This window comes from Puntigrus tetrazona, chromosome 4, assembly GCF_018831695.1.
Source record: "Puntigrus tetrazona isolate hp1 chromosome 4, ASM1883169v1, whole genome shotgun sequence".
Classification (NCBI taxonomy): domain Eukaryota; kingdom Metazoa; phylum Chordata; class Actinopteri; order Cypriniformes; family Cyprinidae; genus Puntigrus; species Puntigrus tetrazona.
In genome coordinates, this window is record NC_056702.1 from 13,384,563 (window position 1) to 13,403,401 (window position 18,839).

At 41.2% G+C, this 18,839-nt stretch overlaps 1 protein-coding gene across 1 annotated transcript; it reads right to left on the bottom strand.

The window, feature by feature from the left end:
* Positions 1-25: 25 nt before the first annotated feature.
* Positions 26-18,654, bottom strand: fgd6 (FYVE, RhoGEF and PH domain containing 6). The gene is given in 23 exon segments (XM_043236707.1): positions 26-1,938; positions 2,025-2,173; positions 3,275-3,403; positions 3,501-3,595; positions 3,748-3,850; positions 3,945-4,088; positions 4,516-4,615; positions 4,795-4,874; positions 4,981-5,064; positions 5,468-5,536; positions 5,612-5,683; positions 5,766-5,824; positions 6,034-6,084; positions 6,173-6,260; positions 6,863-7,019; positions 7,186-7,337; positions 8,513-8,543; positions 8,641-8,708; positions 9,982-10,090; positions 14,200-15,350; positions 15,352-15,501; positions 15,504-16,201; positions 18,386-18,654. Coding segments are annotated over 23 exon segments (3,786 nt in total). The 5' UTR covers positions 18,396-18,654; the 3' UTR covers positions 26-1,901.
* Between the last annotated feature and the right edge of the window lie 185 nt (positions 18,655-18,839).

Sequence of the window (18,839 nt, forward strand, 5' to 3'; positions counted from 1 at the left end):
ACCAATTCAACCAGACACAGACATGTTTTCTTATTACGTTATTTATTAAAAATTATTTGCACTTTACATTTATGTCGGGGCGCAGCCTACTCCCTTGAAATCCTCAAGATATTAACACATTACTTCAGGGCGAAAACGATTTCCTTCGGGAACTAGTGCCGATCTGACAAGAAGCATCAGGAATAGTAATCATACTTTTCTTAAAAGTGAATCACACACACACACACAAAAAAAAAAAAAACCCAAAAGACGTAACAGTGGTGTATCAAATTTTTTCCCGAAATGCAAAACAATCTTACAAAATGTAAACAAACATTCAACACACGTGATCGATATCGAACATCGCCGCAAGACAAATAAAATCTTGTTACACTTCAAACAGTGAAAGATCAGTGGCTTTCTGTGGCTGGAACTGACAAGGACCTTAGTGAAAACTGTAGAGAACATAATCAGGTCATACCCATTGTCTAAGTGTTAAGAGAGGTGGTCCTGAACAAGGTGCATTAGAGTATTCAATGTGTGTTACATCTTTCCCTGATAAGAGCGCTAGTTTTTCTTTCTATTCACAGCCGGTGTGCTATAAAGGTCTAATATAGTAAGTTAGAACAGTGCTGAGTTAGCCAGCCTGGCACTGTGTCTTTACTACCCATAATTCATTGAGGCCATTAAACATCCCGAACTATTTTAAATACGCCTGCATTATATTACCATTTACAAAATATGTACACTTCCAGTTCTGTCCAGTATAAGGTTTAAAACAACAGTCAAAACACCTACTTTGTACAAAAGATAATAAAAAAAAAAAAAGGGTTTAAGATTATTAAAACATTTTCGTAACGGTAACTGTCTGAAAACCAAATAAAAGGGCCTTTTTTCAGGGAATACAAGCAGAATAAATATGTATAAATTGTTCATAAAACCATTCATCTACAAAATTGTCGCATATAACGCATGAAGTGTTTGTCAAAAATAAATGTCATGTAATGCCATCCAAAAAAATATTACCTAAATGCTCGTATTCCACGCACGAACTATTTGTAAAAATCGACATATTTTTATGTATTTGTTTTTTTTTTACATAAAAATACACGATTTGTCAAATTTAGGTAAACGGTTGTCGATCTTTCTCAATAAAAAAATAAACCGTCGCGTTCAACGCCTTGAATATAAAATAAAAACGTTTACCATCAATGTCCAAAAACGCTGGTTTCATGTACAATTTTTACATAAAAGTCGCTCTGTGCTTTGTGATTAAGGCCCACGCGTGTTCTAAGCCCTCTTTTCCCAGCTTTCACAGTTGAATTCGAAATCTCCCACAATGCACCGCACCTGGCATCAGACATTCCTTTGTCACACTTCCTCGTGCGCATTCAGACTTGACTGTGAATCACACCCCCCTGACCGAACCTTTTTAAACCCTCTTCGGGCGACAAGCGACTGGATTCAAACCGCCTCGGGTTCCGTCGTAAACGGTTTCAGAAAAGCGGGCAGGATTCGTTCAGCTTCAGATATGATTCATAGACAAACCTAATGGTCAGGAGTCGCTGAAATCGAGCTCGTGACCGGTCACGTTTTTTTTTTTGACCCCGAACGCTTTGTGGGCGGGATTCGTGGTAATATTAAGCACCGAAAAGGAACTGGCACAGAGAGGCAGTGTTTCCTAAAAATGACATTGAGAACGACACGATGGATTAACGCCTCGCGACGGAGGCAGGCTGAATCGATTTACCTTCATTAGGCTGCTTAAAATAGATTAATGCGTAAACTACATTTACCAGCGTCCTTTGCTTCCAACTGGGTTTTGATTTATGCCTCATTAAACTGGCTGCCCACGCACGCAGCGCAGAGACCCAAAGAAGAAGCGACATTTATTCATTCCATCCGAATCCGATCCAGGCCAGTCAAAGGATCATGGCCTCTTGAAACGCTTCGATCCACCTGGAAAAAAAAAAAGCAGCACAGATTGCGACTCTTTAGACTGGATTCATAAAACGAACTACATGCAGCTACAAGCGCTTTTATACCTCTGAGCGGTGGGGACGTCCTCCGCTCTGAAGATGTAGTAGAGCGTGTTTTTATGATACAGTTTAAACTGCATTTTTTGAGCCGGTCCCGTCTTCTCTTCTCGGAGGAAGAAGCCCAGCAGGGGTTGGCTCTCCAACGCCGCAACATCCTGAAAATGACGCAATCGGCATCACGTTGACGGCTTTTATTACGTCACGCGCATCGTGACGCTACGAATCGAAAAAAGGCAGCGTAGGGGAACTATCGACTAATATAGTGATGCTTCTAATGCAATTATACATTTTCAGTATTGCAAAATGATAATTTTTCTGATAACAAGCAACTTTTCTCCTACAGATAATCCAAAATAATTCGAAAGGTCGTCTCAGAACGGTCTAGGCTGATCGCGTACGCTTTTTAATCGTTTAATCACAATGTTTGCGATGCTGGTTTCTTGTAGAGATCTACTGCCAACCACGAGATGATTCTAGCTACGTGGGCAAAGATTACGATCTTTTTAGTTTTAGTATAAAGTGTGACGTTGTATGTTAAAATTGGATGCTAAAATCTGGATTATTTGTTCGCTTTTTTTTTAACGCAACTCTTATAGCGACCATCTATCTTCACTAACGAGTTGCAACGTTGCCCGACGAAGTGCTACATGAAGTAAAAGTGTTAAGTAATTATTGTAAAAATCGTTACAGTAAAAAAAAAAAAAAAAATTCTTAAATGTTTGGTATACAAACATAAAACAGTGTAGTGTTTGATTCATTTTAGTAATAAACCACTGCGTTTAAATTGAATAAGTTACGTGGTTAAAAAACAACAACAATTTAACAGAGACTAAAATAATCGCAATATCGCGTTCGGTATTACATGCGATTTATTCGCGAAACTGAACGCGATATCGCGTAGATTCTCCGTTATCTGCGGCTCTGCGTATCAGCTGCCGCTAAAAGGTGAAAATACCAAAAAATTTAATAAAAAGATCTGAAAATGGTTGCATAATTAGAAGCATATACCTGATTTAAATAGTATTAATAGTAGCTAATAGCAATTTTTTTTTAAATGTTCGAAATTTCCCGATCCCACCCCCCTCTTACTCTCATACTTCGCTTCCCGTCTAAATACGGCCCCCGTCAAATTAAAAGGCACGCTTAAACAAAATAAGACTTTACTACTTCGACCATCTTCAGTCAAGCTTCCATCGATGAATGACGAGTAGCTTTCAGAACGCTAAAAGCGATTACGCAAGTAAAAAGCTGCATACTTCACTAGCGGCGTACGTGTAGAGGACTTTGTTCTTGATGACGAACCACAGCCTCTTCCACGGTTTCTTGTGGCCTTTGGATCTTTGCAGATATCCGCTCATGGAAGAATTCTCCGTGTTGGCGGACACCTGCGAGCGAGACGGTAATCCGTCAATACGACGTCAGTGCTGTGGCGGAAACGGAAACCTTCGTTACGGCTGCATTATGGGTAACGCGCAACTTCACCTCTTTGAGCGCGGAAGGTATCTTCTTCTGCTTTCTGGAAAAAGCAAAGGTCGAACTCCGCCCACCGGGGGAAACGGTCACATTGGATTGGTCACCTACGAGACAGCGGCATATTGATAGAGAAATGTGTAGCGTTTGTCTGTGCGACCACATTTCTAAGATTGCGTCTTATTGATCAGTTTTATTTGGTTGACAATACCACACTGTTGCTATGTGGCTGCTCAAGTACCGGTATAAACGAGCATACCCTTGTCCTGCAGTTTGATGTAGCAGTGGTCGCACACTCTTGCCAGCTGATTCTTCAGGTATTCCAGGTAGTATTTATTGGACGAGCATGCCTGACACACCACCTGTTGTCACGTCAAATGCGCGTCAGACCTATTTGTTCATCCAAAAAAATTAAAACTCGATAAAACGAGACCGATCTTAGAACGCGATTCCAACCTTTCCGCAGGCACGGCAGTGGTGGCGCCTCCAGGTGAGCGTGAACTCACACGTGCAGATCATACACATGGTCGTTCTCAAATCCGGGATCCAGATCGGAGCTTTAGAGCCCAGCGGCAGGCCGTCATCCGAGATTCCCTCCAACTACACAGCAACAAAATAAGCCGTCGAAAAAGACCAGAGCGCGTGCATTTGAGGTACTTCGGGAAGAAATGTCTTCAGTATCGTTTTTATGATCATCTAAACATTCTTAAAATACATTTATTTGAGATGCGCAATGAAAATGAATTTAAACTGCATTAGGCTGAATTTGCTTAAAACGAGAACCAACATCTTCCAATATGGGAGACATCAAAGCGAAAAGTGTTTTAGCTTTCTCCATTGGCTGATGAGGTTTCCTAAGCAAGACGTTGCATTTTACGAATTTCAGATAAATGCACGTTTAAACAGTGTTTAAATATTTCTGCGAGAAAGTAAGAAAATTTACTTGCAGCAGTATATATATATATATATATATATACATATATATATGCGTGTAAATAAAGACCCCATTTTGATGAAATGCACCCACCTCTTGGCTTCGACTGGAAAAGAAAGAAATCTTCTTTCTGGTGTAGTCGTCTATTGCTTTAGCGATGGCTTCCAGCCATTCGTCTCTTTCTGTGGCTGAACTGCAAACATCATTTACAGTCTGTGATTTCAATTTAATTAAACATAAGTACCAAAAACTGTTTTGGCACAAGTGCTCAAAGGATCATTATCGCGTATAATTATTCTTTCCACTGCTGATAATTCTTTTAATGTAGACCCCACACGTAAATCATTATATGTGTGTGTGTGTGTTTCTTACTTGGCAGACAGTATGAAAGAGCGTTCCACACTCTCAATGTTTAACTCATTCTGATAGGCCTCCTGACTTGGTTTGCTCACCTATTGAAGACGTGGGACACACAAGTTACATTTCTCGTGTGTGTGTGTGTGTGTGTGTGTGTGTGTGTGTGTGTGTATAAGAGTATTATAATGGTGGATATCTGACCTTCATGCCAGCCAGAGATAGCATGCTGTTGACTTTATACTGGCCGGACTGAACGGGGGTTGTGTACAGCAGAATATCATTAAACTGTGAAAAGAAAGATTGGATGTCAAAAAAAATCGTGTTATATCATCCACGGTTTCCTGTCACATGTAGCAACTTCCTGTATCGTAAATGTAGGATTAATGCACATATTGATATTTGTTTGTGGCCTCGGTTCTGTCTCTCTTCCGTTTCAGAATGAACGTGATTCGGTCAGATTTCAGAGTTGGAAATATCAATTATCATTGACTAAAACTAAAATATGCTAAATGGCGTCACGTGCACAGTTGTATAGACGATATATAACGAGTAGTGAAATGTAAATCAGGTCCGCTCCATATACTGTGCGAGTATTTATAAAGCATATAAAAACAAATAAAGACGTATAATAAGATGCATTACCAGCATTAAAAAAAAAAAACAAACATATTTGACCACAGCTTCTCACCAGGAAGAACATTCTGGGCTGCATAACCTTCCTGGAAAGTTTCATCAGAGTGCCCTCTTTTAAGAAAACCTGCGTACGTAAGAAGAGCCTGTTAGATTAGCAACCAGGCACTGCTCAGCCCAACACGACCAATTAGCTCCTTACCCTGCCAGGCTGGACAATTTCATGGTGACCGTTCAGACTGTACTGAACCTGCATCAGCTTCTGAAAGTTATCCTGGACCAAACGAGATGCGCGTTACAAGTCAAAGTCGTTAACACTCACGAGGTCTTACCGACGGTGGTGTTTGTTGCGTTACCCCTTGTTTCATAATGTCGTTTGCGTGGTTCGCCACTTCTTTCACCACGCTGAGAGCAGCTGTGTGAACCAAACAAAGTAATCTTTTACTTCTTTTTTTTGTTTTGATAGACAGAGGATAAAAATGCGAGACAACGGCCCTAGCTGTAATTGTTTGTTACCGTGAATTTTACTAGGTCATTTTATCTTATTTATTTATTTTTACTAAAAATGGCTGCATAATACGAGTCTAGTGGGTATCATTTCCAGGGAAAACGGTACGCTCTTACTTTGAGTGTCTTTATAGTCGGATGAATCCTCAGGAAGGTTCTTCAAATAATCTGAAAGAGACACGAGACTTCGGTTTAAACGAATTCGTCGTAGACGAGATCTCGTTCATTAAACGAATGGGCCTGATATCCTGTGTACCTGTGAGCAGGAGCTGGTATTGAGGTATCCGCTGCACCGGTTTCAGCAGGTAATGCTTTAAAGCAAGACTAGCGCAGCGAGGACTCATCTACGAACAAGAGAGTGAAATCTTAAAATCGACCAAATGGGAAAAAAAAACATTACAGATTTGCACAAAACATTTTTATACATGCCAATAAAACAAACGGTTTCTATGAAGTGACGTTACGCGTCTGAAACGCAAATTGTTTTCTTTCGCGACAAGTCACGGCGACAGATTCTGGTAGCTGAAATTTTCCAGTAAATCACGTAACGCGAGCGTAAAAAAGGGTTTATATCTTGCAATTCTGACGTCCATAAGTTTCAGCGAAATTGACGTTCCTCCATTGGGCGCATTTTCATTTGGCAATAATGGTAATGGGAATGCTGTAAACGCTTTTTTTCCAAACAAAGGTTTTCCAGTTCTTAAGTACACATATCCCCTTTAACAAAAGATCACTCGGCACGTAGCTTTAATTCCATTCCATTTTTTTTTCATGCTAACAATACTAACAATTAAATACATAAGATAACAACAGCATGCAGCTGCAAAGGTATATATATATAAATAAACAAACACACACACACACACATTTATACATATATATTAAATTTAATTAACATGTTATTTGGTTTATTAACCGCTTTTCCTCACGGAGAGAGTATACCTACCTCAAACTGACGCACAACGTTAGCAAAAGGAGGATTTTTGCGACACTGTTCATCCAGCAGAGCCACATTACGGTCAAACTCTCGTATGTAGGTAGAGTACATCTTCAGATACGGACCTTTCTGAACGAAGATATCAGCCAATCTCTGATGATCAGACCTGCAACAAATTTGAGAAATGTATTATTATTTAGGCATTATTTATCAGTAGATGCCATCCAACCCTCCTTCTTTTGCTTCCATCCTCAAAACATACATGCTACTCAAGCACGAATATTAAATGAAATCCAATGAGGTTTAGTTTTCATGTATTTTATGCGCGTTACCAGTGGGCCACTCTCTCCTCCAGCTCTTTCAGCAGGTCTTTATTGAGTTCGTAGAGTTGGGGCAGATAGTACAAGATCTGATTCAACACTTTCTCCTCCACCAGCGGTTTCCCGCTCGCACGGGTAGCTTTGGCGACCGCATCCCGGAAATCCTGACACAGAAACGGAGAGGTTGGCTACCGCTCACGGGTGAATTCAAACCGTGACTTCGTTTACTAGCATTTCAGTTTCAACCAATCCGCAAACATTCGAAGAGTCCATTTGAAGTTTTGGCAATAAATCCTTCAAGGTAAAGTTAACGGCGCTCCGTCTAAGTATTTCCAAACACAATCAGGGTGAAAACAAACAAACTGAAGCGCATGAACTGACTCTCCAGCCCATCTACAGTTTTAACAGGAAGTAGAGACACACACACACACGTGTTTTTAAGACAGCTGTTTGGGGTCACGGCCAAACAAGTGGGTCAAAGGGAGGGTGGGTGTAATTTCTTTCCGAAACTCCCCGTCCGTTGATCTCTTATTCCTCTACCACAGTCTCTCTGGACAAGCTCTTCCTCTCGCCTTTCCTCTGCCGTCTCTTTCCTGTCTATTTTCACTTTTTCACTTTACATCTCTCTGAACAGGGTTAGGATGCACAACTACTCCAATTAGCCATCAGACTCGACTGAAACGCGTCCAGATTTTTATTCATTCTTAGAAATGGTGCTTTGAATCAGCTTAAAAATATATCTGTAAGATGACAAGAAATGAGGACGGCGTCGTATGGTTATGTCTCGGAGATCGCGAGAACAGGCATTACAGTCAACGTCTGAAAAATGAGAATCCCGTCTCTCTCACTTTATTCATTTAGATTTGTCAGGAAACACTGCGACAGCTAAAAAAAAAAAAAAAAAATATAAATAATATTCTGTGGATATCAACATTATAAAACATTCAAACATTAAAAGAACTCTCAACACCATTGGTTGGTACAGAATAAATGCAATCCTGCACATCCTTTGTCACGATAATGCACATACTTTTAGCATGAAATTTGCGCATTTCGGACATACAGACCGCTCGTTAAAATCTCAAAAAATAATTGCCCTATAGAGAAACACGTATTCCATGCATTTGTGTGTTTTCATAAAGTCTAATATTCTGTGGATCCGCAAACATTGTCGAACTCTCAACACCATTGGTTGGTACGAATAAAAATCCTGCACGCCTTTTCAGGCACACGGAGCATACAGCCGCTCGTTAAAATCTAAAAATAAACGAGAAAACGTGCGAACGTGAAAACGGCTGAACCCGCGACTCTCGGCTAAATCTGGATCCGGTGAACTTACGATGTGAAGTAACTTCAGAACGTCCACGAACCTGCGAACACACAAACACACGTCCCAAATCAAACATGCGTTCGCATTAAAACGATTAAATGTGGAATACTCGTTCATAAAAAAAAGACTGTACATACACTTTCTCTGAGCTCATGATCTCCATGGCGATGTGGACCACCTTGTTTCTCTTCGCCCTCTCGACCTCCTGAAGACATTAACATTTAACGCCGTTATGATATTTTAAAATCTACTATTGTTTTAAGCGTCGTTAACTTACACAGTTGCTGCATCCAACCATTATTACCAACAGCGTACAGCCTCATAGCAAAATAAACGTACTGCTCCGTGTGTGTGTGTGTGTGTGTGTGTGTGTGTGTGTTGCTATGGCTGGCGAGAGGCTGCAGTCTTTATTTGGATCGCGGTCTGTCTAAATACAAGGACAAAGTTTGACTGAAAGCACCCCCTGTTTCTCAGATCGGGGTGTGTCTGGGGGTCTCTCTGGATTATCTCGAGACAGAAAGTCTGCTGGACACACCTTCCCAAATCTCATTTATCCACAAGCGATTGGACTTCCTACTTCTTCTCAACGTTTTTGCTCATGGCAACATTCTGAGCGCGTCTGAATTCTGACATCCGTTTTCTCACCCTCACGTCACGCCAAACCTCTGTTCGTCTTCAAAACGCACAAATGAAGACATTTTATACGATTAACAGATTTAAAAGGGTTAGTTCCGAACCTAAAAGACCTTCATTCATCTTCAGAACACAAATTAAGATGTTTCCGATTAACGAGTTTCCTTGCTTTCTTTGGGAAGGCCCAGAGATCGGTCAGATTTCATTAAAAAAATATTTTCAATTGTGTTCCGAAGACAAATGAAGTTCTTACAAGGTTTGGATGTTTCAAATGTAATATTTCTATCGTATAAAAAAATCACAGTATTTATTCAAAAGACATGTGAACGTGATTTACAATGGAGGGATAGAAATTTCTCAGGTTCCATTCAAAATAAATTCAATTTCAAACATGAAGTGACTTCCGAATTTGGAATTGTAATTTTTTAATTCACCGTTTGTTGAAATTCGATGAATAGTTTCAATATGCAGATGTTTTAAAAAAGGATCGCTAACCTTTATCAACAGTATGTGCCATACCAAAGCATATTTGATTGCGTTTAATTTTTTTTAATTGTTATAGTCAACTTTCCCGAGGCATGTATGCCGTTTTATCACGATAATTCGATAAAAATTTCTGCAGCTATCCTGTGCATTTCGGTGTTTTTCCCAGTGCAATGCCCTGCCTCATACACTTCCATTGTAGGTGGATTCGTGTGAACCCAATTTTTTGTTTGTGTTTACTCTAAGACATGAGTTAAAATCAATCAATGTTCTTGATAGAACTTAACTTGAGCTGAACCTGGATCGTTCCTTTTAATGGCATGCCAAAAACGGTTCTGTGTGTCCGTGTAAAGGTGTAGTACCTCTTTGTCTTTTGAATGGCTCATGTCTTCTTTGCTGGAGTCAGAACTGTTCCCATCTTCCTCGTTCGAGCTCAATCCATCCTCCGACAGATCACCACTCACAGAACATCTGTCACCAAACAAAGGACGCAAGTACAAGAAATTAAACTTCACCCCATTAATTCTCTTTATTTATTTGCTTTGTATGGAAAAGAGCAGCACGGACAGTCTCCTAAATTTCTGCTTTTCTGCTCCACGTCGGAAATGATGCCATATACGTTTGGAGTGACATTTACGCTGAGGAAAACTATTTGAATTTTTGGGTGAGCGATGCCTTTAGCATCCAGCGCCAGATAGCAAAAGCAAACTCTCACGCACACTCATGCATTCACACACTTTCTCCCCTTTTTCTGGTTCCCCTCGCTCTCATTCTTTCTCCCGCAGAAGGACAGAGCTGCTCTTGTTTACAGCTTATATAAACTCACTCTGCAAAGAGACACACGCACACACACACACACACACACACACACACACACACACACACAAGCTCTCAAGTGCACAACATCTCTCACTCACAGAGATACGCAGGCAGGAGTTTGGAGTTTCTGTCGTGCCTGGGCAATTAGTGGAAATGTTATTTAGAATATGAGCTATCTATTAAGGGCACTTAAATTCAGAAGCTGGAATGTACAGAATCAGAGTATCACCTAATAAATTAAATGCAAATATATATATATATATATATATATATATATATATATATATATATATATATATATATATATATATATATTACTAAGTCATATAAATAAGGACCCGTTATGAATACTGCTTTACATGTAAAGCTTTATAAATTATAATAATTATATTTATTAAAAACTAACCCAAATCGACCAATCACAATGCACTGAATAGCTGGCCAGTTTTTTTTTTAGATGAGCAGCAGTGTATACAGATTGTGGAAAATAATGTTTTTGTAACCTTAAACTGCATAAATATAGCCTTACACCAAATACACAAAGTAACATCATGTGACCCCTTTTAGGATTTGCTATATTTGTGTAAATCGGGACACTGCACGGACTTCAGTTGTTTTTATACAGTACTGTGTAAAAGTCTCAGGACATCGGTTTAAAAAAAAAAATTGAAGACAGTTAATTTTATCTTTCGCTGTAGTATAATGTAACGCTTTAAAGACGCTTGAAGAAATCTACCTACAGAGCTACCTGAAAAAAACCATGTGCAAGTGTATCTAGTTTTAAAAGCGAACTATTAAGCCCCCTTTTTACGGTATATAAGTCTCAGGTGTCCCCAAAATACCCCACGGATCATTCGTTATATCTGAAAATGCCTAATTTGAATTGAAGCAGAAACACGCCGTTTTCATACATGTCTATTTAAACGCGAAAAAGCACTGTATAGCTAGTTCTAAGCGCCGTCGCAAAAAGCTAACCCGTAATGTTTTTACAAAAATCCTCCCCAAAAGGAGGATTTGGTACATTCTGTCAGGTTTAGCTCACCTCAGATGCGGTTAACTAGGTACACGGACGCGCGTGTTTCACTCCAAGCGCTTCAGCGTGACTTCCATTAACTAATAGAGCCCAGCGGCCAAACCAATTTACGTCCCACAGTCAAAAAGAAAGTGGTTATGTTTTCAAAATGCAACACTAGCGCGCTTCCCGCTGGCATGCCGCGCTTTTAAAAGTAAAAGCGCATTTGTAAATATGGATTTAAGTCGAAATCTTGCTGACCGAGCGACTGAGAGATCAAATATGTTAACGTATTAGTACGGGGTTCAAGGGCTGCGGCCCACATGCCTTTAAAATATCTGTCGGTAACGACTTGCTGACAACCCTAAACGCACGACCACAAGCTTGATTCAATCTCCCGTGCATCTGGAAACCCAACTGCGAATTCAGCAAACTGAAGAGACTGGAGACCCCATCACCGACGGGCCGATGTGTGACGGAGGTCAAGAACGCCTTTTTAAAGTCCAGCGTTCGGAAACTTGCTTAATGCACGATCTGCAGTTAAAGTCAGTTCAGTATACAAAAATAAACAGCGCTTACACAACGCAAAACGAAACAAAACTTTTTTCAAAAGCTCTTACTCCTGAGAAAAATTAGCCGTGGGCGCTGATGTTTTCTAATGATGTCAGTAACACAGTCAGCGTTTGGGATATTTTGCAATCAGAATGAGTTGATTCGTGGTTTACTGATACGACATGGTCGGAAACGTAACGACGAAGCATGACTGTGAGCCAGAAGAGCTGAGAATGAGATCGTGTGAGAGAACGAGTGTGGGAGAAACCGGGAGAGGGAAAGGTTATTTTTCCAGTGGCTCAGCTCTCTTCTCTACAGACGTTTCCTGCTCTGGCCACTGAAAATAACCCACAGGAAAGCGGCCCAACCTGGACTAAAAGAGTGGACTGTAGCACTCGCACACACGATGATCACGTTGACCAAACCAATACACCGCACATTAAAACACACAGCAAAACATCATATTAAAACGTGATTCTATAGTTTACTCTCCAGTCTCAAAGACATTCCCGCCACAGGTAACAGTTACTTTAATTAATTCCATAACTGCACAATACTGTTGGAATCACTATAAAAACATTCACGGCCAATCGAAATCCAGCTGGCTTTAAAGAGCTCGAGCATTTAAAGCAGGAGATGACATAACTGCAACGCACGCTTTGATAAAAAAAACAATTATCCATTATCGTTATCGCCATTGTTGTGACCAGGTTAATGTTGCATAGGCGTTCGATCGGGAAAGATGTGACAGTATATTGTAATTTACAGACATGCCCTGGAGCGTTCTGTGTGAAAACGTATTTTGGGTATTCTACCGACTGCCTGATTAGAAAATATAGCTTGTCGATTTATGAGGTCTCAGCCGAGGTGGTAGTTTTTGCCAGTGCGGTACTGTATAACCTGCTGGCGGAGGCTAACTAGACCATGCAACAACACTGATCCCTTGGTCATATCCACCGAAATATGTCGATTATTAATTATTATATAGATTACAAGCAAGTTATAAGTAATTACAAAAAACCATAGCAAACCATTGCGGCATATTTTAATAGATACTCCTACATAAATATCCTGAGAATCTAGCATTGTGTTATTCTATTAGTCCGTTATGCTAACATAGTACATGCTGCTTTTTCAAATTAGCTTTCCTATATTTATTGACAGCTCTCCTGCCGGTGTATTGAGAGAAATCGTGAGTAATGCGCACTGCCTTGAGAAAAGCGATCATTTTCTCTTTTTTTGGAGCCATTTCATAAAGCAAAGTTGAACCAACGTTACGAACAGAGACGTATATATTTTGGTGGCGACTGGTCACCACGGCCAGAGAATACGCATCTACATCATCAGTTTCGAAACTTTTCTCGGTATTATTTACGAGCACGTACTCTCATAATCCAGTCACTGTGCTGCATCACGCATGAGGTCATAATAAACTGGAAAATTCCTATCAAATGTATTTTATTTTTTTTCAATTATTGCTTTTTTTTCAGTAGTATAGATAAGACAGGAAGTGAGTGGGAGAGAGTGATGGGGGGCTAGGAACAGGAAAAGTCCACGAGGCGGGATTCGATCTCGGGACACCCAAAGCGCAACTGTGCCATATGTTTTGGTGCTGCCCACAAGGTCATCGGTGCAAAATCATTTCAAACGCATTTCATAATTTCTTGTACTCCAAACATAAACCAGCACTGTATATGAACAATTTATGAAGGTAATTAAACTGAATTATCATATGTCCTATGGTCCTATACAACAATATTATATATTGTATAACTTAAGTAGTTTTATTTTATGTTACAATTGATCATTTTATTAATTTCAACAAATTTACTGTCAATACAAATTGTGCGTATCTAGTTGTCTTTGGCTGCATCCATTACATCCGACATGTTTTCTCGCCGACACCAGAAAATCTGGGCTTGCAAAAACAAAAAAAAAAGTACATACTATCTTCAACTTGATGCAAGTACACCTAATCATAGCAAAACTTACTATAAACCCATTTTTTCACCCTAAATTGTTCAAAGGAGATGTGTTATATATTTTAAATTTAGAAATCATGGTTGACTTGGCCAAAAGTACCGATATTATATCCGTAACCAATCAAAACCTAATTAAGACAGTCCATTTAAGTGAAGGATGGTGATGTGAATAATGGCACTCATATATACACACGTATGCATATGCATAAACTGACCTGTTCACCTCACATGGTTCCTGAACTTCATACACGCCCGTGTCCACATCCTGGTTGGAATAAACCCAGGGCAAGTTCATGTACTCTGGAATCTCCTCGTATAATGGGACGTTCTCGTATTCCACCCCGCAGTCAGCCTCACTGTTACCTTGAGCTTCTTCATCATCCGCAGGTGCGACCTGATTGGAGGGTGCGGCTTTACGCTCCTCGTATTCTGCATCAGTACGAGTGCAATCCAGGGACTGCCCACTGCGAAGCAACCTCGGAAGCAGCCGCGCACATACACGCAGCTCTAGAAGTTTCCGCAAGCTGCGGCGCGTTTGATCGGAGCGCGCCAACGGCTCGGAAGATTCGGACCCGGTGTCCACTCGCTGAAGGTCCGCAGAGGAAAACGACTTCGCCCTCTGTTTGACAAAAACAGGTCCCACACCTCCAGCCTGTGGCTGGCTGTTACTGCGAGTCGGCTGGTTTCTACCAAAGAGAGGGATGCTAGGAAGAGCGACTCGCCAAGAAGGTTTCTCTTGAGGAGGTGCCGGAAGCTCGCGGAACATGGGAGGACTAGAGTTAGGAAGCGGAGGGGGAGTATGCGTTAGCGGAGGTGTGTTCTGCTTCCGCAACGCGACGGATGCTGGAAGACTGTTTCGTTGGGGCTTTTTAGGCATGACTTTTGGTGACTTCTCCTCCCCGTCCAGAGGCGGCTTGGTTAAAGCTGCCACTTGTGATCCACAGCTGAGCTTAATCTGTTTAGGAAGACTCCGAGTTATCGGGTATCGAGCAAAATCTCCATATGCTCCGTCATCTTCATCATCGCTTTGCGCCTCCTCATCTGTACACGTAACCTCTTGAAGATCTGAGTGGCAATGCAAGAGCAAGTTGTCCACTGATGTTGAGGCCTCGTATGAGGAATCGACCATTTGGGGGAGGGATTTCTGTCTAGGTGGCGGAGCCGGAGGTTGCGACCCCTCCTCCGCAGCTGTGTTCAAGGAAGCTAAAGTTACACCATTTGTCGGAACTGAATAGTGGGCGGAGTCTAGATCAAAAGGCACGTCTTCGGTATGTACACTGTGAAAAGAGTCTACTTTGTGCAAAGAGTCAGCGTTGGTCGAGTCGGTGTCCGTGTTTTCCGAGTTCTCTTCAGGGGAACTTAGATTTAGACGCAGCGTCCGTGTAGGTGCAACAGCTTTCTGAAGTGTTTTCGGATTTTTCTAGTAATGCGTCTGTCTGAAGGTGTTCAGGATTCTCCGTAGGTGTATCTGCTTGGGTGTCCGAAGGTGCACTTTCCACGACGTTCTGTCTATATAAAGTGCCCTCCGGGGGCGTCGTGGATGGGGTACGGGGAGAGGCTTGCTTGGCGGTGCAGGAACACCATCACTGTCACTGGTGCAAGAGCTAAAAATTGAGTTCCCGCTGTGTTTCTGCTCTGCAGGCCATTCCTGCAGGGGTTCCGTAGGACTGTGACTTGGGATCTGCCCAGAAGTTTGATTTTGTGTACCTGCCTGGTCTTTTTCTAATGTGTCAGAGTTTGCTTCTTCCTGTGTCTCTGTGAAAGCGTGGGATGAGTCCATGGGAGCATGCATTTGGTCCCGTTCAGGCAGGGAAGCACGCTCCAATGTGTCATTGTAAAACAACTGTTCTTTTGGGATGTCCACCTCGGCTGTTCCGCATACTTCCTTGGAATCCTCCGATTTGCTGTTACCTAGTTGATAACCTTGAGTCCTGGGTGGTATAATGTAATGGGACAGGTGTGAGGATAGTAGAGCGGGACCCCCGTTTTTGGATACAGGGGGAAGTTGGGTTTTGCAGGGATTTTGTCTTGGCTGGACGGGTTTCTGAGGGGCTTTGGGTAAACATGGTTTGGGGGCGACAGCAGGTTTTCCTCTTTTGTGCGCAGTGGGTGAGGGCGAAGGCAGCAGGATCTCTGGTTTTGGGGCGATGGGGGGAGGTGATGGTTTCTGTGACTGAACCAGCTTGGGTTTGGGGGCAACTGGTGGTTTCTTCATTCCTACATAAACTCACACAGAGAAGAAAGAGAGGGAGCAACATGAATTCCATGAATAGACTCGCATACCACATACACACAGCTGAACACGATGGGTTATAGCTTGAGTTCGAGACAGAAATTCAGCTCTGAAACATACATCAGTACTTGCACACAGAAACTTTAGATTTATGCAATTCTCTGCTGACAAAATGTGATTCCTGCAAATAAAAGTCCAATGTTACTATCAGGTCAAGATTTTGTCTTCTTTCACAATAATGCTTAATAGCATATTCTAGAACAGAATCCTGAACAGTGGCTTATAATATCCAAAATTTGATATAAGATCTTTCTGGTGTTGCTATTATACCCCAAACTATTATGTTATGGTTTAACTGGAATAATTGAGTTGACATACACTACTATGTATACGTTTTTGAACAGCGAGTGTGTCCTGCTAACCAAGCCTGCAAACATCTGATACAAAATACAGCAAAAGCATCAATATTGTGAATTGTTTTCATTTTTAGATTTCATTATTTTTTTTAAAAAATGTAATTCGTTGCTGTAATCACAGCATTGTAATCATTCAGCAGTTTTTCTGAAACATTATTCATTTTTTTAAATTTACAAACGTTTCAGTCATGAAAAAAAATAAAACATTATAAATAAAAATAATAATAATTTTAATAATTTATATATATATATATATATATATATATATATATATATATATATATATATATATATATATATATATATATATATATATATATATATATTCAATTTTATTTAGCAAAAAACAAAACATGAGTGATAATTTATGTTACAAAAGATTTCTATTTTAGATAAATGCTGTTCTTCTAAACTTTTTAAATCAAAGAAACCTGAAAAAAAATATATTTTGAACAGCAAATCAGAACATCAGAATGATTTCTGAAGGATCGTGTAACTCGAGTAATGATGCTAAAAATCCGCTTTGAAGTGACAGGAATAAAATTACATTTTAAAACGTATTCAAATAGAAAACGGTTCATTTAAATGCTAAAAATATTTCAAATATCAGTTTGAATCAAACACATACAACCTTGCTGAGCAGATGAAATTACAGGTCAAGGGTGATTTTGATATTGCCCGATTTATAACCGCTATCGTAAACCTATTAAAGTCTCAGATATCAAACAATTAGCTTATAAAAAATGCACGAATTACTGAGATACAGACCAAAACGCAAGTGCGTTGCCGCCACTTTAAAAACGAGCAAGATGAAGTCGCGACGTTTACGTGGCTGGAAGCAGATCGTTTTGTTTCAAAGCAACTTTGGTTGTCGCGAACGTTGCACGGAAGACACCATCATAGTGATTTTTATTTTATTTTTTAACAACGGGAGAAGAACGCAATCGTGTCGACTTCGCTGAATTCACTCAGACAGCACTTTCGGGAGAGAAACGCAACAGCTCGGGTTTGTTGATGCTCTCTTGAGGAAACGCGGTCTTCCCGTTCCAGTGGAAGCAATCCAAGACTAATCTAAGGCGCCCTCCTCCTCCTCCTCCTCGTGCTTCAGTCCGGATCCGGGAACAGTCTCTGACCGGAGACCGTCGGCGGCACGCGAGACCGAGTCACCGTCAGGCGGACGTTCCGCGAGAGAGTTCCTTACAGCAGCGGAAAGGCAATCACGGGACTTTTCCACGCTATCCCCTCTGACCATACCCTCCGCGACAGTGTCCATATCGATCGAAGGGAACAAAGGAGGAGGGGGAAGAAAAAAAGTAAACTAACCAAAATGGTCACGCGCGTCTATAAAAACCGAAAGGAAATTAAAAAAACGGTCGAAACAAAACACCGAAGTCAAAAATCACGCATTCCGTGCGCTTTCCACGCACATACATGCCCCGGATGAGGCTGGAAACCGAATGTCCCTCCGGCGTATATCGCCAAAATAAAACCACGACATCCTCCCTTACCTTCTTCATCCAGGGATTTGCGTCAGGCTCGGTTTCAAGCAAGTCCGTCCCGTTAGCAGCACAAATATTAGCCTCCGACCGAGAACGGGAGCGCTCGAGCTGCTGGCGTTTACTTCAGTAAAGTTGCAACACATGCAGATATTTTAACGAAACCGTTAAACCTCGCCACGAAGCCCCCTCGCGCTTCTGACTCCCCTGCCCGCTCAACAGAAGCAGCCGATGTTTATTCATCCAGGAAACTAACCTGTACTCATGATCCCCGAACGACTCACTTCACTCCATGAATGAGCCGCATTCAGCACAGTTCCTTCGGATTCAGCGCCTTTCTTCTCGCGGGAGCCATCGCGGGTCCTAAAAGGGGAGACGACTCGGTATCTTCGAAAGATCTCCCGAAGGCTTCGTATTTCTAATAAGTTGGAGCGTGTTCCATGCTTGCCGTGGGGTTTTTTTTGTGTGTGCCACCGCTTTTGTAAAGCTGGAACGGCGAAGTCCAGTCAAAGAGTTCAATAAAAACTCCCGCGACGCACCGCTTGAGGCGCCCCTGAGAGGTCCGAAGCATTTAGCGAATCGATTCGCTGAACAGATCGCTTCATTGAATCTTTTCAACAAACCGATTCAGTCATTCGTGTCTAAAAAAAATGAACGCGTCTGATTATGTCACCTAAATAATGGTTTAAAGCGTAATAATGGTCATAAAA